Source organism: Rhinopithecus roxellana, chromosome 3 (assembly GCF_007565055.1).
Source record: "Rhinopithecus roxellana isolate Shanxi Qingling chromosome 3, ASM756505v1, whole genome shotgun sequence".
Lineage (NCBI taxonomy): Eukaryota > Metazoa > Chordata > Mammalia > Primates > Cercopithecidae > Rhinopithecus > Rhinopithecus roxellana.
The window spans coordinates 146,037,036-146,063,341 of record NC_044551.1 but is presented as its reverse complement, the minus strand read 5'-3'; the positions used below and the strand labels follow the sequence as shown (position 1 = coordinate 146,063,341).

Genomic DNA, 26,306 nt, shown 5'->3' with positions numbered 1-26,306 from the left:
GCTGTCAGAACAGCATTTCCACAGGTCTTATTAGAACATCCACTAACACAAGGGAGCTTAGCTTAGCTCCATTTGGTCTTAAGACACCATCACCTCTGTCTTCTGTTTTACTCTATGTTGATGGCATTTTTATTATTCTATCATTGCACCTGCTGTAGAAATTGCCACATACATTTCTTTTAGAATTTTGTGCTAGTCAGTGCTTTGTTTTCTATAAAGAACTAGTATTCTTTGTCCTTTCCAATAATGTATATAACTGGTTTAAAGTTCCTGAATTTCATCCGTTATATAAGCCAATGTCAAATCAGTAACTATGTTCATCTGCTATGGCCCATATTATTTTTGTCTGCTACCTCTCAATCCTCACTTTCCATTTCCATTTGTTAATTCATTATATTAATATATGCTTTAGTTACAAGCTACTCTGAGCTCTTTGTACAGAGAAGCAGGGTGTAAGCAATAATTTCCATTGCATGTAGGAATGCTGTACAGTTTTAGATAGCAATATAAAAACTATGAATCTGATCCTAGAAGTTTTGCACTTGAACAACAGGAAGCATTTTTAATCAGAAATTCCAAGAAAGCTAAAATCCAAGGTTTTGGGGTTTTTTTGTTTTTCAGTCATATATATAGAGAGATTTTTAAATGTAGATTTACATATGGAAAAAATTAATAGAAAGATGTGCTCAACTTTATTTCTGAATCCCCAAAGTAGCACACATAATCAGAATGACAGTCAGAAATTGTGTCACTGCTCATTTCAGAAATTAGTGTTCACCACCAAATAAGTCAATTTCTAAAAGTCAGGACTCAGCCTTGACAAAGTCATCAGAAACTGTACTTATTGGAATTTTCTCAGAAGCTCTACCTCCTTAGACCATCGGTAGTGATCACAGTGGCTCAGTCTCATAGTCACCTACTCAGTCAGTCGACAAATAGGCATATTCTAGGCATTAGTGCTACTATGGTGGGCAAAGCCAGTCATTGTCCTGACTCTGCAGAGATTGTAGTCTGATGTGCAATACAATATGTGTTAAATAGCATATGTTGCCTAAATCTTAGCTAAATCAAAAAGCAGAATTCCTCTGAAAATCCTTAGCTGTGCTCATTTCTAAAATAAGGATGATGACTTGACTTTGGCAGTTAACATAAATGTTTCGTTGTATATAGATATAATAAAAGTGATTGCAAGCAGAATTCACAAGATAAAAGGGCAAGAAAATTTGCTTTTTGACTAACAATGAATAATATCAACCCAAAATGTAAAAATACGATGCCAACTACCTGATGATCATAGAAGGTATCATTTATTCATTCTCATAGCCCGAAGAAATCATAGGCTTTGCTAGAACCTTGAGTCAAGACATCCAAAAATAATACTGTTTAAAATTGGGATTAACACCTTATTTATTGCGATCTAAATTCCATAAACAAATTACAGACAAATCTTAAGAGCTTCCTATCACAAAATAACTCCTTTACCATGTAGGAAAAGAGCCTTTCCTTTTCTCAGCCCTCTTGGTGACAATGGAGCATTTTCCTAGGCTACTGGCTACTTACATATTCACTTCAGTCAAACAGATAGGGCTGGCAGGCTTTAGGAAAAAATGTGATCCTACAAAATTATGTAAGATGTCAGAGGGTCCAACTCTACAGGACTACTTGATTATGAAAATTGCGTGAGTAGGCAAGCACATTGGCTTTTGAACAGTGTCAGCAATCTGGTATGAATGTGATTTCTTCCAGGACTTCTTGGAAGAGCTGAAGCTGGTGGTGAGAGGCTCACTGTTCCAGGTGGCCAGCCTGCAAGACTGCTTCCTGCAGCAGAGCGAGCCGCTGGCGGCCACAGGCACAGGTGTGGGCTCCTGGGCAGTTTGCATACCTTCATCAACACAAACTCCAAAGACCCTGAATAGGCAGGGTCCCATCACCAAAAAGTGGGACTGTCAACAGAGCAGCCCAACAAAACGTATCTACGAAAATCAGGCTCTTGAACAAAATCCAGGGCAAGGAGTATTTTCATTATACTTTTATTTTTATGATTCACATGAATTTAGACTTAAATAGTCAGTGGCATCATTATCTTTTTTTTTAGCTGAATTAAAGAAATTACCCCAAATTAAATTCAAATATTCTGGGTTTTTGAATCATCTTGTCATGATGATTTCCTGGGGAATCATTTGGTTTTGAGTCACTTAGAAATGACCATCACTGGTTGAAAACTCTTTGCCTTTTGCTGTTCCTACAGGGGACTTTAACCGGCAGTTCTTGGGTCAAATGACACAATTAAACCAACTCCTGGGAGAGGTGAAGGACCTTCTGAGACAGCAGGTAACAAGTGGGGCATATCATCAGAAAAGCCCCGGTCTTCTCAGAGCAGCTCCCCACAAGCTAGTGGAGCTGCAGGCCTGCCCAGGCATGGAGGCGGCCTCTGAGTCAGACCTCCGGGGGCCCACGCAGCCCCCCACAGCAGGGCTCCACTGGAAGGTCTCTGGAAATGGGGGCCAAGTTCATGATGAACACACCATGGCTCTAAGCAGAGCGGGAGCCATCAAGGGCTGCTAACGCTATTGTAAGAAGTGTTACAGAGGGCCAGGTGCAGTGCCTCACGCCTGTAATCCCAGCACTTTGGGAGGCTGAGGTGGGTGGATCATGAGGTCAGGAGTTCGAGACCAGCGCTATTGTAAGAAGTGTTACAGAGGGCCAGGTGCAGTGCCTCACTGCCTGTAATCCCAGCACTTTGGGAGGCTGAGGTGGGCGGATCATGAGGTCAGGAGTTCGAGACCAGCCTGAACAACATGGTGAAACCCCGTCTCTACTAAAAACACAAAAATTAGCCAGGCATGGTGGTGCGTGCCTGTAATCCCAGCTACTCAGGAGGCTGAGCCAGGAGAATCGCTGGAACCCGGGAGGCAGAGGTTGAAGTGAGCTGAGATTGTGCCACTGCACTCCAGCCTGGGCAACAGACTGAGACTGTCAAAAAAAAAAAAAAAAGTGTTACATAGATAGCTCCACATGGATTCTTTCATTCCTGGATGATATCAGGCATTCCTTTTCAATCCTTTTTCCCCTTCTCATTTTTAAAGGTTAAGGAAACATCATTTTTGCGAAACACCATAGCTGAATGCCAGGCTTGCGGTAAGTGCTTTCCTAGTAATGGGCTCGCCTGAGTCGGATGATGCAGGCTGATGAAGGGCTTGCGGTGAGTCTGCGTTAACCGCAGTTTCTGAAGGTCTACCACATAGTTGGAGGGGAGGGAGGAAAAGTTCAATAGGAAACTAAATTTTGTTTTGTCTTCTGTATATGTTCCTGGCGGTGAATAAGCCTGTGGATGATTGTTTTCCTCTAGGTCCTCTCAAGTTTCAGTCTCCAACCCCAAGCACAGTGGTACCCCCAGCACCCCCTGCACCGCCAACACGCCCACCTCGTCGGTGTGACTCCAACCCATGTTTCCGAGGTGTCCAATGTACCGACAGCAGAGATGGCTTCCAGTGTGGGCCCTGCCCCGAGGGCTACACAGGAAACGGGATCACCTGTATTGATGTTGATGAGGTAAAAGTTCACTTAGACCAGGAGGGAATCCCTAAGTATCTTCCTCACCCTGCAGCTTTTGGAAAAAGAAGCCAGGCTGATGATTAAGGGCTGACTTGGGCTGTCCTCCAGGCTCCATCAAAACCACTTGCTTGGAGACCCTGAGACACAGGGATGGCGGAAGGAGACATGACCCAAGGTTATGGCTGCATTTGTCATTTTTCCTCTGCGTTTCCAACTCTTCTACTGGTCCATTGGCTACAGTGCTGAGGTTTCTGCTTTACACGCTGACATTTGCATTGGTTATTTCTCTTAAGCAGTCTGTGCTACAATTTTGTTTTTCCCCCACTTTTGCAAATGTGGAAGGGGAGGATTTTTGTAAGGGTATATTTCAGGAGTCACCATGGATTTATTTCTTCAGGCTTCCTAAAATAAAGGAGCAGAGGGGAATGTCACACCAACGAGGGGGAGGCCCTGTAACCTATTAGTAACTAAACGTGCCCAGGGAGGGCCCCAGAGGAGGCACATCCAGCTGTTTGACCGGCTGGCAGAGCCCTAGAAGAGACTGTTTCAACACCGTGGTTAGGCAGGCCAGGCCCAGTGGCTTAAGCCTGCAATCTCAACACTTTGTGAGGCCAAGGCGGGAGGACCACATGAGCTCAGGAGTTTAAGACCAGCCTGGGCAACAAGACAAAACCCTACCTCTACAAAAAATATGATCATTACCTGGGCATGGTAGCATGTGCCTGTGGTCCCAGCTACTCTGGAAGATGAAGTAGGAGGATTGCCTGAGGCAGGAGGTTGAGGCTGCAGTGAGCCATGATGGCACCACTGCATTCCAGCCTGGGCACGACCCTGTCTCAAAACAAACAAAAAACATGGTTAGGCAATCACCAGTCCAGTCGCAAAGTAGTGTTCATAGCAGGTAGCAAGGCTGCCACCAAAATGTGCCTTCAATGTGCCTTTCTCTTCCCACCCAGCCAGAGGAAGGCTGAAAGGAGAAGCGCAGGGGAGAGACACAGGTAGGGAACTTAGGCACACTGGCTCCCTGGGGCTCCTGCAGGCCCTTGGTAACGTTAGTAACACTCAGCTGATTACCTTCCCTGGTAGTAAGCAATTAAGATGGTCTCTAGTAATCCCTCAATTGGAGAAACATCTGCACACATTTCACTGAAGTGCATCTGGTTTTTATCTGTGAGCTGGAATTTTCCTCTTTCTGAAAGGGCAGGAAGTGGTCATGTTTTTTACATTAGTTGAAGTGGATTTAAAAAAAAAAAAAGAACCAATCTCCAAGCTTCTTAGAGCCTTGGAATAGCATGGACTTGACAGGACATGGAGGCAGGCACAGGCCCTGAGGGATTATGTGGTACTGAAGAGGCACCGGCCCTGGCTTTGCCTTCTTAGGTCTTTCTGACTGAGTAGTTGGTTTGCTGATGCTTTTGGAGTCATCTTAACAGCCAGCTAAGTGGTCCAGAGACGTAGTGCTTTCACAGAGATTTGCAAATTCGGTGTCAGAATATCAGGGAGCTTATTACATTGAGAGGTAGGCTGGTTAATATCAAGGACCATTTCAACATGGATGTTGCCATTATTCTACAATACAGCAGAGCCCACTAAAAAGCAACGTTAGATTGTGTAGTCAGAGATTCAGTGGGTAACTGGAGTTGGAAGCCTTTATTTCCTTTTATTATTTTTTGCACCAAAAGATAGTTAAATGACTAAACAAGTATGTGCAAATAGATGAAGAAAAGTTGGAGTGTTTTCTCGGTGTGGCTAAAGACTTTGGACTTTTTTGTCTTCAGTGCAAATACCATCCCTGCTACCCAGGCGTGCGCTGCGTGAATTTGTTTCCTGGCTTCAGATGTGACGCCTGCCCAGTGGGCTTCACAGGGCCCATGGTGCAGGGTGTTGGGATCAGTTTTGCCAAGTCAAACAAGCAGGTAGGCTGAAGTCATGGTTTCTATTCATTTCTCATCTTAACAGAACAACTGTGGTTGGTTCCCACCTCTTTGGTGTAACCCTTTACCTCCTTGAGCAGCCAAGGCCATGTGGAATGTCATGGTGCAAAATGAGCAAATTAGGAAGTTTTTCAACCATTTCTAAGTATTTACATTTATAAAACCTAGAAGGGAGGAAGCTTTTAAGATGGGATAATAGAGTATTACTGGAAAAACAGTAAAAGGGGTAATATGGCTATTGGCATAATTTCCGGCTTATTTTGTTGATGGCCGTTGAACATTTTGTCCTGCAGAATAAGTTGAGAACCAGGGAAACAAAAGCTTTGAAAAATTAGGTCACTTTTATAGAGTCATTGTTGCCAATCCGAAGCTGTTTCAGAGATGAGGGGATTTTAAGAGTAGAAATAATCCCCCAAGGCAACCTCCCCTTTTTCTTATGTAAGCTCTAAATTGCCATAAAGCACTTGAGTACTTCTTGACAGTCTCCATTTATTTCCAAATGTTCTACTATATCCTGGTCATTATTTAACTGACTGACTGTGAAATTCTTTTTGATGTTTTTAGCCCTTAAAAATGGTTGGTCTATAAATATATTTTACTACCTTAGGGAAATTATTAGCTTTGAAGAAGGGCAGGGGTTTATTATTTCCTAGCTGCCTATCAAAGGGTTCTAGAGGGCATGATTTTTTAGACTAGAAAAGGTAGGCAAGCTAGACATGTAGGAATGACAAGAAGCTGTTAGAGTCCTCTAAAGACAGAATCTCTAAGAACAAACCAAGGAAATAGACAAAACAAAATACAAGGTACTTGGTGTAAGGTAGTAAGGAACGCTTCTCAATAGACTTCCAGTGACATGGCAGACAGAACTGAAGTGGAAGGGAGCCACCTTGCTAAAATTTAACAGCAAATGTTACTGCATTCCAAAGTCAAAAGAAATAAAAGGAAATGACGTAGTGTCCAGAAACAGAGAGAAAACTCAAAGCCGGAACTGTGACTAAGAACTGATGCCACAGCAGATCCTGGGAGGTGGGAGCCAGGTCCAGGTCCTAGGAACGGGGACCTGGCTTTTACCACCTGTGTGGAGTGGATGCAGCAATGTAGTCTGGGAACTTTGGAAAGGCCTAACACCCCTGCATAAGTCCAGGACCCTCAAAGAACCACCCTATCCATTACAAGGAGACAGGAAAACTTGACTAGCCCTAAGAAACAATAAAGAAGCTTGACTTCAGCTTGAAGACATGCTTGACAAAAATGAAAATTGCCCACAACAAATGTGGCACACATACAGTGTGGAACACATACAGTTACGAGTTCCAAATCTGTGTTATACATATAATGCAGAAACACAAGCCAGAAAATTAAAGTCATAACCAGCCATGAAAAGGTAAAATCCCCAGGGCCCTGTCTCAAGTCAAAGACACACCACTCTGTAAAGACACGCCAAAATTCAGGGCCAGTGGAATGCCCACAGGCAAAATCTGGGCTACTGAAGATATGCTCATAAACAAAAATGGCAGTTTATAAACTACCACGAGGAAACATGATAAATATAAAGTAAATATAAAAAGGTAAAGAAATAAATACCATACTTAAAGAACAGGGCAATGTCCCATCTGAACAACATGGCAAAATCCCATCGCTACAAAAAAATACACACAAAAAAATTAGCTGGGTGTGGTGGTGCGTGCCTGTGGTCCCAGCTACCTTGGGAGGTTGAGGTGGGAGGATCACCTGAGCCTGGGAGGTCGAGGCTGCAGTGAGCTGTGATCGTGCCACTGCACTCCAGCCTGAGCAACAGAGCAAGACCCTGTCTCAACAACAACAACAAAAGTGTAGGACAATGTGAGAAAAACAGACAAGTTTGAAAAAGAGCCAAATAAAACTTTTATCAGTGGAAATCATTGACCTTAACTAAATAGATGGGCAAAACAGATTAGACACAGCTTCGCAGGGAATTCATAGGCTAGGAGGTGAATTTAAAGAAATCATCTAGAACACAGCACAGAGAAATAAAGATATGAAGCATATAACAAGAGGTTAGGAGTCAAAAGAAGATATTAACGAGGAAGTCCAATATTCATCCAACTGTAGTTCCAAAGAAAGACTAGAAAGCAGTTGGGGGAAACTGAGAATGTTCCAGAATTGAAAAAAGCTAAGAATCTTCAGATAGGAGAACTACACTGAGTCCCAAGCAAGATAAAAAAAAACTTTCCTAACCTAACAAGTTGGTAGAACAGATGAATTACACAAGTTGTCTTTTCTGAATAACTTTCAATGCCATGAAAGCAATTCTCATTTGCAATTAGGTTAAGTACAAACTGGTACAAATGCAGGGAGATGGCACAAATAACCCTCAGATTACTATTCTACCTGAAATTCTGCATCTTCACTTCACACAAAGATAGCAAAACAAAGGAGATTTATTTGCATTTCTATTTAAGCAGCATGTCTCGCTAAACTTTCTTTGAACTTTTCTGCACTAGGTCTGCACTGACATTGATGAGTGTCGAAATGGAGCATGCGTTCCCAACTCGATCTGCATTAATACTTTGGTGAGTATTTCTCACAGCTGTTGTTATCAAAGCAGAACTGGTTATTAAAACAAGTGTATGTTTATAGACCATAGCTTCCAAACACACCTAGAACATGTGGGCATAATGTATTTGATTGGCAGAATAAGGGCAAAAGTTTATGCTAATAAAGTGTTTGAGTAATTGTGTAAGTAATTTTTATGTAAGAATACTTTTATAAGTGCCAAGTTTGTCCTTTATTTTCTACCAAAGTTGCAATATTAGGCTATTAGATAACTATTTATTGAATAAATTATTACTCCTGTATTTTAAAATTGCAAAGAGCTTGGTAGTTTATGTTAATAGTTCAGTATTTTACTGGTGACTATACAATCCCCAAATGTCATTCTTTATTTTCATAAAACTTTTCAATCACGAGGTCAGGAGTTCGAGACTAACCTGGCTAACACAGTGAAACCCTCTCTCTACTAAAAATACAAAAAAAAATTAGCCAGGCCTGGTGGCAGGCGCCTGTAGTCCCAGCTACTCGGGAGGCTGAGGCAGGAGAATGGCGTGAACCTGGGAGGTGGAGCTTGCAGTGAGCCGAGATCGCGCCACTGCACTCCAGCCTGGGTGACAGAGTCTCAAAAAGAAAAAAAACAGACTCAGTCTCAGAAAAAAAATTTTAAAAACTTTTCACTGTATTAAATTAAAGTGCTTAGCACTTAGGGATGGCTATAACTTAAGTATTCAGATATGGGTTTTATTTCTGAAAGTTCCTATCAAACTATGTCCAAGATGAAAGATGTACCAGAATAGACTATCAAGAAAAGAACTACTGATTACGTGTATGACTATTTGAAAGTTATCCAACCTCTAGGTTCCTTGTTTCCTTGTAAGTAAAAGCACTTGACATTTATCGAGTCACTTATTTTAATCCTCACAACAACCTCATAAATGGGTATTATTATCCACATTTTACAATTGAAGAAACTGAGGCACAGAACTATTACATCATTAAGTCCAGGCGTGGTGGAGCATTCCTATAGTCCCAACTCCTCAGGAGGCTGAAGCTGAAGGATCATTTTGGTCCAAGAGTAGTTTGAGGTTACAGTGAGCTGTGATCGGCACTGCACTCTAGTCTGGGTGACAGAGGGAGACCCCGTCTCCAAAAAGAAAATAAAGGAATGTTACGTATTTATACTAAGGTCACACATCTTAGAAGACTTCCAGGTTGGCTACAGAGCCCGAGTTCTTCTCCACAATGCTATATTGCTTAGGAATCGATGGGGATTTATTGCTTCTCAGCTTTCACCACGACAAAGTAGTCTGCAAATAGATTTGCGAGATCTTGGTGTAAAGGTAATAACTGAGCCACCTAGAGAGAAGGAAAGTAGACAGTAAATAGAACTCCAGGAAACCCCAAAAATGAAGGACTAGGCCAAGGAAAAAGAGCAGAAGCCAGAAAAAGGAGCAAGTGGACAGCATCACCAGGGAGGCTGAGAGACTGAGACAGGTCGCTGGAAAGCGTGCTTTGGATGTGGCAATTAAGAGGTTGTGAGTGACTTAAATCATTAAACTGCATACTTCAAATGGATGTCTTTTACGATCTGTAAACTTTATGTCAATAAAACTGCACAAGATGAAAAAGTTCTGAGGATCTAATATACAGCATGGTGACTTAGTTAATAATACTATGTTATATATATGAAATCTGCTAAGAGAGCAGATCTTAGGTGTTCTCACTGAAAAAGAAAAAAGGGGAGGGCAACTATGTGAGTTGATGGATATGTTACTTAACTGACCGGTAATGATTTCACAATGTATATGTCTATCACATCATCACACTGCACACTTTCAATATATTCAGTGTTGTCAATTATACCTCAACGATGAAAATTTTAATTTTGATTTTTATATATTATAAAATATATATTACATATATTGTGTGCAGTGTGATTATATATATTATGTATATATTATATCTATAAAAGCTAAAAAAAACCTGGCCCCTGAAGTGTCACTGCAGTGGAGCTGACAGCTCATTTGTCAGTTTCTCAGCCTGCCTCATCAGAAATTCTCAATGCAGGCCACCAGCATTTCTCTGTGCACCCATTCCTTTGTCATTCCACTGAAAAGAGCCAGAGGAACAGCAAGAAGAAAAATTAACTTGCTTCTTAAGCAGATGGTCTCCCTGTCCCCAGAGTAAGCTTCTCACACTACCTCCCAGGACTTCATTGGAACTTTTGGCCTCTCCCCTTATGCCCTCCACGGTGGCACGGGCAACTCAGTGTCACTGGTTCACTGTGCAGCCCTCTTCCCTCACTTCTATTCCGTGTTTGTCTGAGTGGCTGGACACAGCCTCTAGTCTGATGGTGTTTTCACCAACATTCACATGATCTTACATGTAAGCAGAGAGGCAGGCATGGGTCTGATGCCTGAATCCTGCCAGCAATGAGTACCTGTGAAAATAGACACAATAACCATACCTTTGCTCAAACTGTACCTTTGCTCACAGCTTTCAGCTCATCATCTGATCTTTGTTCCCTGCAGGGATCTTACCGCTGTGGGCCTTGTAAGTCAGGGTATACTGGTGATCAGATAAGAGGATGCAAAATGGAAAGAAACTGCAGAAACCCAGAGCTGAACCCTTGCAGTGTGAATGCCCAGTGCATTGAAGAGAGGCAGGGGGATGTGACGTGTGTGGTAAGTTGTTTTTTGACTTCCTCTATCATTTTTCCTCTTCATTTCTGACTTCCTCTATCATTTTTCCTCCTCCATTTTTAACATCACCTCTCTCCAGTTTCTACGTGCTTCGGGGTAAAAGTACTTCAAAATGAAAGCATTGCAATCAAAATGAACATGGAGTGTAATAGGAACAGGGTCCACTGAGTTTTTGGGGAGCAGCCTGACATCCATCTAACCATCAGCTGCCTTTTCTCTCCCTCTTGGCTATGGGGCAACACTGTCTACTTGGGCACCTGAATGCCAGAGCCTCCAGTGAAGCCCCAGCTCCCAAGCACCTTCTGTGGAAAGGCCCAGAAGCCAGCAGCAGGGAGGTGCAGGAACATTCTTCTCCCCTTTCCTTCTTCTGCCCCGTCTACTTGCCTGTATAATGACAACATACCTGCTGTCATCTCTAACTGTCCTCATCCTTACGACTTCCACAGTGTCTGCCTGGACACTCCTGTTGGGGGTGGGCCGCTGTGGAGATGTGGGGGCTGTCTAGGCCCTCGGGGAGAAACCTCCCGTCTCCTGCAGGTGACTGGCAGGGGCCAGATTGTGCCATGCTCTATGTCTACCTCCACTCCAATCAGGGACAGCTCCATGAATGGTCACACCTCCTGTGCATTATCCAGCCCTGGAGCTGATCTGGGGAGGGGAGACTGGGAAGAGAGTAGAGCAGTCACAGCAGGGCCTGACATGGGTCTCATGCTGAGCTTGTAGTGGGCCCTATGTGAAGGAGAAGGTGCGCTCTGGCCATCCATTCCCAAATCCAAGGATCCAGAGTCCTGGGGATCCTAGGCACTGAAAAATCAGCAGACTTCAGCTGCCCCCCTCCTCTGCACTTCCTGGGGTACCAGGCCTTTGGCAGGTGGCCTGTCAGACTCTGAATTCACCGGTCCACAGTGATCAGCCCTGAGCAGCAAGATGGATCCTTAGAGCCCTTTTCCATCTTCTTTGTCTCAAAGTTATGCTTCTTTGTCTTGATGCATGCACAGTTTTCCACAATGAGCCTATCACTTTTCAAATAGGAAAAATCAGAGTCAAAAATTAGTTAAATAAATAAATATAATAAAGTCAGCCCTCCCTGGCAATACAGATATTCTGTAACAAGGTCAGATGGAGGAATGTGCTGTATCAGAGAGGGAATAACCCCAGCAAGTTCCTGAATTCCTCATGGTTGGGCTTGTTTATTACCAAAAAGCAGTCATTGAGAAGCAAGTGTATATCTCTGTTGAAATCCCCATTTACTGTGAACAAATTGACAACTCCCCTGGGATGGTGGGTGATGGGGCTCTTAATATGTTTTTGAATTTGTAATAAGGCACAACGACAGATGGTAAAGGATTAATAAACTTGGTGTGACTACTAAAATAATTGAATCTGCCAGAAAATGGCTCATTAAAAATGTATTTGTTCCTAGAGGACATTTTTTCCTCATTAAAGTGAGTCAAGGACCAACCTCATGGATCAACCTTCCAGGCCTTCCAAAGGCCCTGCTGGGGCAAGTGAGCAGGAACCAGGAGCCCGGTAGGGTCTCTCTGGAGTCCTGCCTCCTGAATCCTGGTTGCAGAGGGAGAGCACAGATGATTGAGAATAGGCAGGCTGCGGCTGAGGAAGTCACTGGTCTGAAAGCTCCTTATTTTGGGTAGTGAGGCCAGGAAATTTAACCTGTGCTCACATAAGTCTGATTTCCATTGGCCCAGACTCTGCTCCTCAGACTCTCTCCCTCCTCCCTCCTTTATCTTCGATCCCAGGTCAGCTTTCTCTCTCTCTGCATTTCCAGTTCCCTGTGACCTTCTGGGTCCCCTCTTCCTGTCTCCCTTCTGCTGCTCTGCCTGTTCCTGGAAGCGGAAGCGGGAGTGGGAGGGAGAGTTTTCTCTCTACGTCTCCCTTTACATCTTTTGAACAGTGAACCATCACACTACTCAAGTGCAATTAAATAGTTTCTAAGCCCCACTCAACAAGGCTGAGTGACTCTGGGCCCTCCCCCTGGGAATGAGCAAAGGAGCAGAGAGGCCCTTGTCAGCCACCAGCTCCCTGCCAGGCTCAGCTTCCCAGGCCTCTGATGGGCTTTCCCTTTACAGTGTGGAGTCGGTTGGGCTGGCGATGGCTATGTCTGTGGAAAGGATGTGGACATCGACAGTTACCCTGATGAAGAACTGCCATGCTCTGCCAGGAACTGTAAGAAGGTAAGGGGTGTTGGGGTGACAGCAGGCACACATGCACTGTGGCTTTCCAAAGTCACATCTTCTATGGGGAGAGGTTCTATGGATCTAATTTAAAATTGCACTTGTAAAGTAGCTGTATCTCAGATGAAGTGAAACAGCCACCAACAATAAAGCCACAGTGTCTTGAGGTCAGAAACAGTTACTGGCTTAACACAAATGTAGGATGTCATTCAGAACTGCGTTTTCCCCTTAAGGACAACTGCAAGTATGTGCCAAATTCTGGCCAAGAAGATGCAGACAGAGATGGCATTGGGGACGCTTGTGACGAGGATGCTGACGGAGACGGAATCCTGAATGAGCAGGTACCTGCTTTGCTGGGAGGGCCTGTGAATTGCCATGTACCAGGGATGATGGGAGAAAGCCTGTGAAGTCAACTATGTATATGAATCATCCCAAATGTTAGTTTCCATGCCTGCATTCCACGGCACTGCAGCTTTTTACTCCATAAGATTCACAAATGTTTGAAATATAAAACTGACAAATTTGGGCCACCAGAGTTCTGACTCTTCCTAACAATGGGGGAAAGTGGATTTAGTAGAAGTCTGAGTGATGTTCTATCCTTTCATCTTTTTAGGATAACTGTGTCCTGATTCACAATGTGGACCAAAGGAACAGCGATAAAGATATCTTTGGGGACGCCTGTGATAACTGCCTGAGTGTCTTAAATAATGACCAGAAAGACACGGATGGGGATGGAAGAGGAGATGCCTGTGATGATGACATGGATGGAGATGGTAGATTTGTCGTACTTTTGTCTTTTATCTGGGATTCAATTGACCTTGTTCCATTGTTCTCTCTCCAGAGTAGGAATAGAATGACTGATTCAGGGCCTTCCAGCTGTGGGTGGCTCACTGTGGCCTGCATCTGGAGGGCCCAAGGTGGACTTGTGTCTGTGGAAGGAGACTCCACAGCCCACTCCACTACTTAATGGCTCTGGATGTTTCCAGGACTCTGTATCATTGCCAGAAACTTTGTAGGACCCCTTCAAGCAGTGTCTTGTCAGGGTGTGTCTTTGTGGGCATCTCCCTTCCCATTTCTACCTCTCCTCACTCGCCACTAGACCTTCTACATGTGAGAGACCCAGAAGTGGAGAACTGAATGAGAAGGCATTGAGCAGGGTCACAGATTACACATCACAGGCTACACATCACACTGTGGGCCCTTGAAGGAAAAATCTTTTCAAAATACCACCTGCCCCAACACACACACACACACACACACACCCCGCTCCAGAACATGCACACCCCCCCTAAAACATGACCTCACCTTCTGCAAGCCTAACTGATGACCCATTTCCAGTGGTGTGCTGGTAAACAAACCACAGAAAGCCCTGGTTGGTAGCATTTGCCAGTTTCCATGAGGTAACTCCATACTGTCCTCATTGCTGATTTCAAGCTACCAATGTGACATCATCAAACACAAAACTGAAAAGAAAGAGGGACACAAAGGACCCAGCTCCAGCACAACACTGCCTAGAGCCGTAGGGTCTCAGTCATAGCTCAGATACCCATGAGATCCTCCCTCTCCAGGGTCAGCCCATACAGCCATCATGATCCCCTCCTCTGGTTGCTATCATAGCCCTTGACATCTTGGACAAATTAGAATTCAGTCGACAAATACCTCTGAGAGCTGTTCATTTTTAAGTCTCCCAGAATCCATCCTTTGAAGCTACCTCTGGATAACTGCTGAAAAGGCTAGTCCCTATGTGACACTGGCCCAGGCAGAAGCAACTCATCATGTGCCTGATCTCTCCAGCACCTAGAAGTCAGTGACATCCCCCTGACTCAAGGTAGCATTTCTTTCTCACAGGAATAAAAAACATTCTGGACAACTGCCCAAGATTTCCCAATCGTGACCAACGGGACAAGGACGGTGATGGTGTGGGGGATGCCTGTGACAGTTGTCCTGATATCAGCAACCCTAACCAGGTTAGTAGGATACTGGGGAATTCAAACTCCAGGCTGAATTCCTCTATGCAAAGACTCATTTAAGATGGGTGTCTAGAAAAACAGCAGAGCCTCTTAGCTGTTGCCACTTACCTAACAAAGCAGGGGTGGAGAAATGACACACCGTGGGCCTGAAGATGGTGGGATGAACACCACACGAGATCGGAAGCCCTAGGGACTATCTCCCAGGCTGTCGATTGCCTGTGAGGTTAGTAACACAAGCTTCATGATGCTCAGTACAAGTATTTTTCCTGCAGAAAGGAAAATGGAACATGGAAATTAACCATTGGGAGCCTTGTGTCCCTTTAGTCCTCAAACCCCTACACAGCCTATGTATGGACATTTCAGATTAAGTTCAGCCAGTGATGTGTTGCATCTCCCTTCTCACTCCTCCTTCCTGTCTGGATAATTGGGTATGATGTGTCATTTATTTTTAAAGCCCTGAGACAGGGGAGTCATGGTTGCCCTCTGTGACTCACTCACGATTTTGGCCAAATTTCAAATTGCAGAAGCAAAGCAAAATCAACTTGTCTTCTCCCCGTGCCTATGGCTGGCTCCCTCTGACCCATGCCGGAGTTCCATGCCTCCACCTGCCACCATGCTGCCCCAGCGCCCCTTTCCAATCAGCTCATCTGGTGTGTGGGCAGCCCATCCATGTAGCTTAGTATTTTAGAAGGCTTTTTTGAAAATTCAGCATTGTGCCTACACCAATATGGTGTTGTCCTTTTGCAGTTTTGCACCACCCCAGTTCCAGAGAAATAATTCCCCAAATCCAATGATGAGTGAGGTCTGACTTCTCTGGAACATTCTGTATATGCAGGCCCAGGAATAAATAACATGTGCTGTTCTCTTTGCAGTCTGATGTGGATAATGATCTGGTTGGGGACTCCTGTGACACCAATCAGGACAGGTACAGCATGTCTCCCAACTGCAGAGAGCCAGATGCAACATCCGGAGAGGGTTTTAAATTTCAGAACTTCCTGCCGCTCCATTCCTTGGGATCTCTCTGGGTTGACTGAACTGCTGGTGGGATAATAGCCCTGCCTTTGGTCAGGATTACCATGAAAATTCTCCCTGAAAGTTCTGTATAGGGGATAATGGTGTCAGAATAGGTTACTAGGCACTCCAGCAAGTAAGATCTATTTCAGGAGAGGTAATATAGCATCATGCTGCACAGATGGGCTCTGGAATAAGACAGCTAGATATAAATCTCAGCTCCTTCTCTTACATGCCAGCTAACCTTATACTAATACTTATTACCTAATACTTCTGTGCCTCAATTTTCTCATCTGTAAAGTGAGGATGACAGTAGATCTAGCTAATAGGACCATCGTGAAGATTGAGTTGATCCATGGAAAGTGCTTATTGTGGTTTCTGTTACATACATAGCACTCAATAGATATTAGCTCTTTTATTTATTTATTTATTTTTTTTTTTTGAGACAGAGTCTGGCTCTGTCGCCCAGGCTGGAGTGCAGTGGCCGGATCTCAGCTCACTGCAAGCTCCGCCTCCTGGGCTTTCGCCATTCTCCTGCCCCAGCCTCCCGAGTAGCTGGGACTATAGGCGCCCGCCACCTCGCCCAGCTAGTTTTTTGTATTTTTTAGTAGAGACGGGGTTTCACTGTGTTAGCCAGGATGGTCTCGATCTCCTGACCTCATGATCCGCCCGTCTCGGCCTCCCAAAGTGCTGGGATTACAGGCTTGAGCCACCACGCCCGGCCGCTCTTTTATTTTTATAATCTTTCAGCTCAGGAAAACTTCACCATCATCCCAAAATGGAAGGCTGTCAGTTTGCTGAGGGATTGCTGTTATTTTCTGGAAATTTCCTTGAAATTTTTAAAATTCCATTTCCCTTACTTAACTGGAACTGTTCTGTGGAAGTGAGTTTTGTCAACCTTCCTAGCTCAACACGATGGAGTCCTACATTAAGACTCAAGGCTGGATCAACTGATCAGATACTGGAAGAACATCACCAAAAACAGACGTGTACCACTCAGCCCTAGAGGCACCTGCAAACCAAGGTTCTAAACCCTTTCATCTCCTTAGGGAATTCTTACAAAGGCAGCTAGGACAAGGATGAGAGTGAAAGGATTCTGAAAGACAAAGCAAAAAAAGAGGTAATTTCTCTCCTGATAACGTGGATCAGAGGTTGCCCTGCAGAAACCAGTTCTTGACCCAAATCTTACTCAAGGACAACTCCTATGAAGCCACGTCTCTCTTTTTTCTGGAGATGGAGTCTTGCTCTGTCACCCAGGCTGGCATGATCTCAGCTCACTGCAACCTCCACCTCCTGGGTTCAAGCAATTCTCATGCCTCAGCCTCCCGAGTAACTGGGATTACAGGTGTGTGCCACCATGCCTGGCTAATTTTTGTATTTTTAGTAGAGACAGGGTTTCATCATGTTGGCCAGGCTGGTCTTGAACTCCTGGCCTCGAGTGATCCACCTGCCTCAGCCTCCCAAAGTGTGCATCTTTTTCATTATGCTCTGTGTCCTTGCTGCAAAGTACAAATAGTCATCCCTCATTATCCCAGGGTATTGGTCCCAGGACATCCCTCTGCCCCCAGGATACCAAAATCCTCAAATACTCAAGTCCCTTATATAAAATGATGTAGTATCTGCATATAACCTATACCTGTCCTCCCATATGCCTTAAAAATCCTCTCTAGATTACCTAATACAGTGTAAATGCTAGGTAAATAGTTATTATACTGCAATGGTTTCTTGTTTGTATTATTTTATGTCATTTTTTATTGTTCTTTTTCACATCTTTTCAATCCTTAGTTGGTTGAATCTGCGGATATGGAACCGCGGATACAGAGGCCCGACTGTGCTAGCTAAGTGAACTTAAACATATTTCCCAGTCTCTTGGCATCGCAACTTCTTCACCTGCAAAGAGGAGATAATAAATGCATCGCACAGGTTATGGTGAAAATTCAAGATAATGTAGATAAAGCTCCCGGCACAGTGCTGGCCCAAGGGTGACATGCAGAAAGCAGGGGCCATGTTATTATTGGTATCACAGTACAAGAAAAGGCACGTCAGCAACAGAGCCTGACGTCAGATGTCCCTCTCTTCTTCCACAGGGAAGGTGGGACTGTATCCCGACAACTGCCCTAAATAATGTGCATCAAGAATGTTCCCTGGTGCAGGTCATCTTGCACTCTGACTACTATCTACATTAATTTCTAAAATATCCTATCCCACCAGCCTCTAGATATTTGCCCAAAACAAATGACTCATTCTGCTATGCTTTAATTCCCACAAAGTTGAACCTTGGAGAAGAGACAGGAACTGCTTGTTTTTACATAAAAACGTTCAGGGCTCTACAGAACGGCTGCTAATGGAAATAGCTCAGTCTTGTGTTTTATAAAGCAGGCCTGCTGCATGCATAGGGATTCTGCTGTTTGAGCCACATCATCTTCTGCTTGTCCAGGCTGGCTTCACTTTTGCTGGACTCTTTCTGTCCCCCTATACCATCTGGAAAGTGTGGCCATAGAGCGTGGTCTGGTCCCTGGCTTCCCTCTCCAAGAGGGTGCAGGGGTAGCTCCTGGCCCAGGACAGGCCGCAGGTGGACCAGGGCTAAAGGACTCCTAACTCTTTTCCAGAGTAACCATGAGCGGTCTCAGACTCCAGGACACCTCTTGGAGGCAGGGCAGACTCAGTTTCAGGTGGCCTCTCAGCCCAGAAAGTCAGGTGGACAGAGAAGGAGAGTTCTGAGAAGTCCTTGAGACCAGCACTGAGGCTGGCCTACATGCTCCCCTCGGGAAGGCGTGGCCCTGTTCACTTAGCCCTTCTCCCCATGGTGTTCAGGTCTGAATCCTCATGGGATCCACTAGCCAGGGATTGTGAAGAGTAATATCCAGAAAACACTGTAGGACTTCCTAAGAGTCAGTACTTTTTCATATATTGAAATTTAATATGCAAAATCCTGATTTTCATCATTTAATCTTCACAACAACCCTATGACGTAGGTACTATTTTCATTTTACAGATGAGGACACTGAGCCATAGAGAGGTCAGGTATCATGCCTGAGGTCACATGCTGGCCAGTGCCTGAGCCAGGATTTACACTGGGCTGTCTGGTTCCACTGCCTGTCACTCTGTTCTCCTCATACGTCCTCTGAGTTGAATATTATCTAACAGTTCCCAGGGACTGATAGGAGCATCTGGTCACAAATAATAGAAATAGACCCTTATCTTCATGAGTAGGAAATGACTCACTTGTTTCAAGAGGTTGAGGATGGGAAGAACTGTCTCTGAGGCCCATAGGGCAGCCTTATCTAAGGGAATGACCCCAGTGGGTTTGATTTTAAAAGCCATCCCTGGTTTTAAAAAAAAAACCTCAAGCACAGACTGTCCTTCCTAAGAATGGATCCTTCCTGTTCCCGGCTGAACTGTGAGCCACATCACCTGTCCTTTCTCCCGCAGTGATGGAGATGGGCACCAGGACAGCACAGACAACTGCCCCACCGTCATTAACAGTGCCCAGCTGGACACCGATAAGGATGGAATTGGTGACGAGTGTGATGATGATGATGACAATGATGGTATCCCAGACCTGGTGCCCCCTGGACCAGACAACTGCCGGCTGGTCCCCAACCCAGCCCAGGAGGATAGCAACAGTAAGCAGGCTCAGCCCAAAGCTGCGCAGCACCCCTGGGCTCCCTTCAGCCAGGCATGTGGGGGCATGCCTCTCTCCAGGCATCAACTCAGAACATCCCCAGCTCCCATCAGCTGCTTCTCCATACCCGGCCTCTCTGCATAGCTGTAGCTTGTGTGGACAGCAGATATCTGGTAGACACCAGTCTCCAACTAAGTCAGGACTGAGCTGCTTTGCATCTTCCTGAACAACCCTAGGATGCCATCACACAGGTCAGGGAAGCAGCCACACACTGTGGCTCAGTTCCCAAAGGGCTTGGAGAGCTGCTCCACCATCTTACCTGTCACCTTCCACCTTCCACTGGGAGTCCCCGAAAAGGAGCAGGATAAAGAGAATGGCACAGAAGTGGTATATGCCAGGTTCACAAACGCAGATGCCTGCAGGGGCCAGGCAGATAAGAAAAGGTCTGCACCAAGCCAGACATGAGACAGCAGGGAGTGTTGGGGACTGCGGTGACCTGGAGAGGGCGTGCCCATCCACAGCAGTGCACATGCAAAAATGCCAGCACGTGAGCTGAACAACACACACGTGGGGGCCACATTCAGTCTAGGGGCCACCAGAAGTTAGTCTTAGAGATATTCTGGTAACAATAATTTCCCTGTTTTCTATACATTACAGTCCAGAAAGTGCTGTAGACATTTGCTTATGTGAGGTCAGGCTTAAGATCCACCAGTTGGTGAACCCAACTGTAGGTAATAAGAACTTCTATGGGGAGAGTGGAGGGCAACTGTTCAAACTGATCTTTCAAAAAGCTCTGGGAGGACTGGCCTGGTCACCCAGTACAAGGACTCCAGGATGGGGCCTGGGACCAGCTCAGACATGACCCCAGGGCTCCTGTCCCAACACTGATGGGAAATCATGGCCCTGGTTGTGGGAGCTTGAGCCCTTCTGTTCCTCATGTAGCCCCTTTCCCTGCCAAGGAGTGGCAGTGGGTGTGAGCGCTATTGAGTTCCTGTCCTTTTCCACCCCACTCAGGCGACGGAGTGGGAGACATCTGTGAGTCTGACTTTGACCAGGACCAGGTCATCGATCGGATCGATGTCTGCCCAGAGAACGCAGAGGTCACCCTGACTGACTTCAGGGCTTACCAGACCGTGGTCCTGGATCCTGAAGGGGATGCCCAGATCGATCCCAACTGGGTGGTCCTGAACCAGGTGAGTGTCACATGGGCGGCAACGGCTCAGCCTTGCCTCTCAACAGAGCCCTTCTGATAGTGGTAGGTCATGTTTAGAGGGTGCAGACAATGAGCCAGGCATTCTTCACATCGCTCTTATTCCTCAAACAGCCCTATGACAGACTACTTCAATTATGCCCATTTTACAGAGGATGAAATTTTCTGCTACAGCTTTCATGATTGTAGCATCTTAATGATGGTAGCACTGTGGTAAGTAGCAGTTGGGACCCAGGCAGTCTGACCCTAGAACTGACACTTCTGATCTCTGCAGCAGACTGCCTTCTGCATATCCTCCTCATTGTGTAACCAAGAAAGGCAAGAACAGAGAGGCTTAGTAGATTTTCCAGAGTCACAGAGAAAGTCACATTGATTAGAAGTATATGTTGTATGTTCCCCAGTTAAAGGCCTGTTCAGTCAGCTTAAGTGACAGTCTCAGCAAACTTATTTCTATTCAGCTTTGAGCTTTTCTTTTTTTTTTTTTTTTTTTTTTTTTTTTTTTTTTTTTTTTTTTGAGACGGAGTCTCGCTCTTTCGCCCGGGCTGGAGTGCAGTGGCCGGATCTCAGCTCACTGCAAGCTCCGCCTCCCGGGTTTACGCCATTCTCCTGCCTCAGCCTCCCGAGTAGCTGGGACTACAGGCGCCCGCCACCTCGCCCGGCTAGTTTTTTGTATTTTTAGTAGAGACGGGGTTTCACCGTGTTAGCCAGGATGGTCTCGATCTCCTGACCTCGTGATCCGCCCATCTCGGCCTCCCAAAGTGCTGGGATTACAGGCTTGAGCCACCGCGCCCGGCCAGCTTTTCTTAACCTTCTTTACAAGCACATGCTTTCTTTGAGCACATAACACAATAGAGCAACTATTCAGATGATGAAATCTTTATATGGAGGTCAGACATCACTGGCCACTCACTCATGGTGCCTGAGGTGTTCAGCTTCCTCAGGGTTACTTGACCCCTTCAAGACTGTTCTGAACTCCCTCACCTCTCTCTGCAGGGCATGGAGATTGTGCAGACCATGAACAGTGATCCTGGCCTAGCAGTGGGTACGTCCAGGGCCTCAGTTGCCACTCGCATAGAATTCTTCCAGCTACTAGTGTGGTTTGTCTGTTGTTCTAATCTTATCTGGTCCCTACAGGGTACACGGCTTTTAATGGAGTTGACTTCGAAGGGACCTTCCATGTAAATACCCAGACAGATGATGACTATGCGGGCTTTATCTTTGGCTACCAAGATAGCTCCAGCTTCTACGTGGTCATGTGGAAGCAGACAGAGCAGACATATTGGCAAGCCACCCCATTCCGCGCGGTTGCAGAACCTGGCATTCAGCTCAAGGTATTGGTGGTTTGAAGTCATTCATCGCCCTTTCTTCTGGACCCTTCATCTTTTTCCAGATATTGTGTTTTCCTATATGGCACTTAATCTAAAAAATTGATGCATTTATGCTAACGTTAGAGCCAGGGAAGACTACAGCTGACCCAGGCAGGGCCTTGCCTTCATTCCTGTGTACCAGCTACATTCTAACCTCTAATGGTGGGAATCCCAGCCTACGTGAGGTCAGAGAGAGGGAAGGTTTAGAGTGCACCTTCAGGCACACTGTGTTGGAAACTGGCTAATAAGTTTCATCGATAGGTCCAACTTTGTACAGGAGGGCTTGTGGGCTACTTCTGTCACTCCTGCTAGGACACAAGACTGACTTAAGTAGCCAGATGTTTGATGGGAGCCCTCATTGGGCAAATGTAGGGAGCAGTGGATTTGCAGCAGGAACAACATGGAATGTGTAGTGGAATACTGGGCAAGGCTTAGTAGTAAAAGGTTGGGGTCACCTCCATAGATATGACATTTAAGCGTTTATGCTTTGTTTCGAATCCAAGGCAGCCGGATGATAACCATGACTGTAACCTGGATCATCACTTCAGATCCAGGAAGCGGGAAGGGCGGTGCCTGGGTCCTGTCCTAAAACCTTGCTTGTGTCATCATCCAGGCTGTGAAGTCTAAGACAGGTCCAGGGGAGCATCTCCGGAACTCCCTGTGGCACACGGGGGACACCAGTGACCAGGTCAGGCTGCTGTGGAAGGACTCCAGGAATGTGGGCTGGAAGGACAAGGTATCCTACCGCTGGTTCCTACAGCACAGGCCCCAGGTGGGCTACATCAGGTAGGTGAAGGTCCCATCTCCTTACCTTGCCCTAGAAGCAAAGCACCCTCTGTTCTGCATCCCAGAGCCTTCACTTCTCTGAGCAGTTCTGACCTAGGATAGTCCCCAAGGACATGCCAGGACTTTTGTGACTGCAGGGTGGGGAACCTAGAAAAGAAGTTGGGGAGAAGGCACTCAGACTCAGACAGACCACCCGGACAGGACAGAAGGGCCAAGATGGGGAGAGAAGGAGCAGAGTTGAGGGGAGGACCCAGCGTTGTGGGGTTGGTGCATTTGGATGGCTGTGCCCTTCTGCCATGCTCTGAAGAGAAGCCTGAGGGTGGACATGCCAATCAGTATGAGGTAAGAGGTGTGGCAGGGTCTCTTCTCCACACCCTCCCCTGTGGCACCTCTGGGCCCTGTGTAATCACTTACTAGTGCACGTTTCACCCTGACTGCACTATGCCCCTTACAGTCTGTCTTCCCTACTGGATCACAAACTGCATGAGAGCAGCACTTGTATCTTTTTTTTTTGAGACAGAATCTCACTCTGTTGCCAGATGGGAGTGCTGTGGCATGATCTAGGCTCACTGCAACCTCTGCCTTCCTGGTTCAAGTGATTCTCCTGCCTCAGCCTCCCAAGTAGCTGGGATTATAGGCATGCGCCATCACGCCCAGCTAATTTTTGTATTTTTGGTAGAGATGGGGTTTCATCATGTTGGCCATCGTGATCCACACACCTCGGCCTCCCAAAGTGCTGGGATTACAGGCATGGGCCACCATGCCCAGCTGTATCCTATTTTATCTTGGTCTCCCCAGTGCCTAGCACAAAGCCTGGCATCTACCACACATGGCACGAACTAATCGTCATGTAAGCCAAAGTAGTCTGTCTTGTTTCTTTATAGGACTTTTTTTTTTTTTTAAGTATTCTCGGGAGTTAGGAGGCTTAGGGCTGTATCTTTGAAATGTAGATAGTGTTCTTCATTTGAACTTGCAGCTCAACACCCATCCTAGCCTATGTAGTATATTGAGGAAGCAGTACTGAGTGCATTCTCCTCCTCAGGGCAGGAAAACAGCCTCGTGGAAAAAAGAAAGTCATGAGGGCAAATCCATGTTTTGTTTCTCTTTGTGACATTATGTCAAATGTACTCTTTTTGTCTCACAGTAAGATGATCATGTTCTCAGCCCTATTAAGCCCAATGCCCCTTTTTTATAATATTTTGAAATGCCCCCTTTTCCATCCCAAAATGGAATCATAGAAATTACAACCTACCTACACATATAATCTAGAAAATCAGTCTGAGCCCTAACAATATAATAGAGAAATAAGAATAACTTATAACAAAATAATTTAAATACTTGAGCACAGCCACACCAGAAGACAAAATGAAATAGACACTTGCACCCATACCTAGAATCACTATGCAGGTGACACTCTAACACAGACTGTTGTGTCAGTGACTTAAACGTTACACTGGTGTTGATGACAGCAATGTCAATTTCTCAAATGGTGAACATTTTAGAATGTTAATTTTCAAACAAAGTACTCAGTAGTTTTCTCAATTTACCCTGGAAAATACAGTTTATATTAAAATGTGTGCAAAATATATTTGATGTTCACAAGTGAAAGGGAGTCAGGTTCTAGGCCCTGATAGTTGCTCTTTACCTACCCTCGTGTCTGAGGAACACTCTAGAAGTGTATGGAATGCAGGACAGGTTTTGATTGTTCTCTCTAGGGCATTGCACGCCATCCAGCATCCCTGGCTGCCATCACTCAGTGCCCCTGTGACAACCCAAAGTGTCCCCACAGATTCCTGCAACTCTACTTAGGGAGAGCTGAATCCTGTGGAGAATCATAGCTCTGAGATTCCACTAAAAGAGAGAAATCAGACCAAAGGAAAGCAGAAGTCTTCAAGCATGGTATATAGACAAGGCAACTCACATGACAATGAAGACACAAAACTTTCTCACTTATGACATCAGGTTTGGTTTGATTTTTAACTCAAGTTTGATAGTGTGCCCAACATCATGTTAAGCCTTGTAAGAGACAGAAGTTGGGAAGAAACACCCCCCCAGACACACACACACACGGACACACAAACGGTCCCTGCCCTCAGGGACTTCCAGTCTAGTAAGTAAGGTGGAACAGCTACAGCATAATCCAGGTCAGCGAAAAATGGAGCCTAAAACAGAGTAAAGACACAGGTGTGTGTAAGAAGTGGGGCCCCTGGGCCTCACAGTAGGCACTTTACCCGGGTTGGATTTCATGGAGACCCCTCCGGCTGTGTTGTCCGCAGGGTACGATTTTATGAAGGCTCTGAGTTGGTGGCTGACTCTGGAGTCACCATAGACACCACAATGCGTGGAGGCCGACTTGGCGTTTTCTGCTTCTCTCAAGAAAACATCATCTGGTCCAACCTCAAGTATCGCTGCAATGGTAACGTGCATTCTCGTTACTGTTCAATGTTGTTACTAGAATTAGTCAAATATTGCCACCTTATTTTTATACCGCACTTCCCCCCAAAAGCCCAACGCTCATACCACGTAGTCATTAAAACCTGATAGTCCCTGTGTACCAGAAGTAAAAAGTAGATCGCATTTATCCTATTTTATGCATGTGGAAATTAAGACCCACAGAATTTGACTGCATGGTTTAGGGTTTGGGGTTCAGTGAGAAATCCAGTCAGATTTAATTTACAGAAAGCCTTTATTTTTTCATGTAGTTAAAACATAATCATAGATGCAAAACCCACTCTGCCTGCTGATTTTCTGTAGGGCCGGGAAGGAGCACTCCTGGGCTTTAAGCCAACGGTTTGCAAAGCAGCCTGCAGGAGAAAATGGCGGCGAGGGCCTGCGGGGCCTCCTGGGCGGGCTAACAGCGCCCCCTACGGGATGCCTGCGCCTCGGGCAGGGGTCCGGGGTGGAAGGAACCTCGCTAACCTCCCTGTGCGCATTCCTATTGCAGACACCATCCCTGAGGACTTCCAAGAGTTTCAAACCCAGAATTTCGACCGCTTGGATAATTGAACCAAGAGAGCAATCCGTAACTGCTTTTCCGAACACTAAAACCATATATTTTTTAACTCCTTTAATTTTCTTTATATACACTGTGGCTTTCTTTTACCAACCCAAATAAATAAAAATGTTTTATATGAATGTGGCAATAAAGGAGATCATTTTTAAAAACCGTGTTGCTCAGACATTGCTCTCGTGTGAGGGATCCCCGTTAACTTGCAGGGTGGTGGTTTCTTCTCAGACCCGGTAGCTGGTAAGATGAACCTGTGCGTGAATCACAAGGTCCAGGCCAGAGGTCTCATCTGGGGTCCCCCCCAGTTTGCTCCATACAAAAGGCCTAACCGTTCCATGCTCATCTCGGCAGCTTCCTTATTTTGGCTAAAGGGTCTCGAGAAACACGTGTTCGGGGGGGCACCTTCCCTAGGAAG

At 45.5% G+C, this 26,306-nt stretch overlaps 1 protein-coding gene and 1 long non-coding RNA gene across 2 annotated transcripts in view; one reads left to right on the top strand and one right to left on the bottom strand.

Annotated features, from left to right (window-relative positions):
* Positions 1–26,049, top strand: part of THBS4 (thrombospondin 4) — a 47,573-nt gene extending 21,524 nt beyond the window's left edge. The window contains exons 4-22 of the mRNA XM_010386009.2: positions 1,747–1,855; positions 2,249–2,331; positions 3,087–3,138; positions 3,350–3,552; positions 5,334–5,471; positions 7,973–8,041; positions 10,553–10,705; positions 12,811–12,915; positions 13,149–13,256; positions 13,529–13,688; positions 14,764–14,882; positions 15,758–15,810; positions 19,329–19,522; positions 20,536–20,714; positions 21,725–21,773; positions 21,866–22,062; positions 22,712–22,884; positions 25,161–25,300; positions 25,829–26,049. Coding sequence (XP_010384311.2) covers positions 1,747–1,855; positions 2,249–2,331; positions 3,087–3,138; positions 3,350–3,552; positions 5,334–5,471; positions 7,973–8,041; positions 10,553–10,705; positions 12,811–12,915; positions 13,149–13,256; positions 13,529–13,688; positions 14,764–14,882; positions 15,758–15,810; positions 19,329–19,522; positions 20,536–20,714; positions 21,725–21,773; positions 21,866–22,062; positions 22,712–22,884; positions 25,161–25,300; positions 25,829–25,890 — 2,346 coding nt within the window. The 3' untranslated portion in view covers positions 25,891–26,049. The remainder of the gene's footprint in view (positions 1–1,746; positions 1,856–2,248; positions 2,332–3,086; positions 3,139–3,349; positions 3,553–5,333; positions 5,472–7,972; positions 8,042–10,552; positions 10,706–12,810; positions 12,916–13,148; positions 13,257–13,528; positions 13,689–14,763; positions 14,883–15,757; positions 15,811–19,328; positions 19,523–20,535; positions 20,715–21,724; positions 21,774–21,865; positions 22,063–22,711; positions 22,885–25,160; positions 25,301–25,828) is intronic.
* Positions 17,295–19,865, bottom strand: LOC115896451. Its single transcript, XR_004056337.1, has 3 exons — positions 19,841–19,865; positions 19,649–19,753; positions 17,295–17,786 (listed from the first exon to the last, which is right to left on the bottom strand). It is a non-coding gene; the product is annotated as an uncharacterized LOC115896451 (long non-coding RNA).
* Positions 26,050–26,306: the final 257 nt, after the last annotated feature.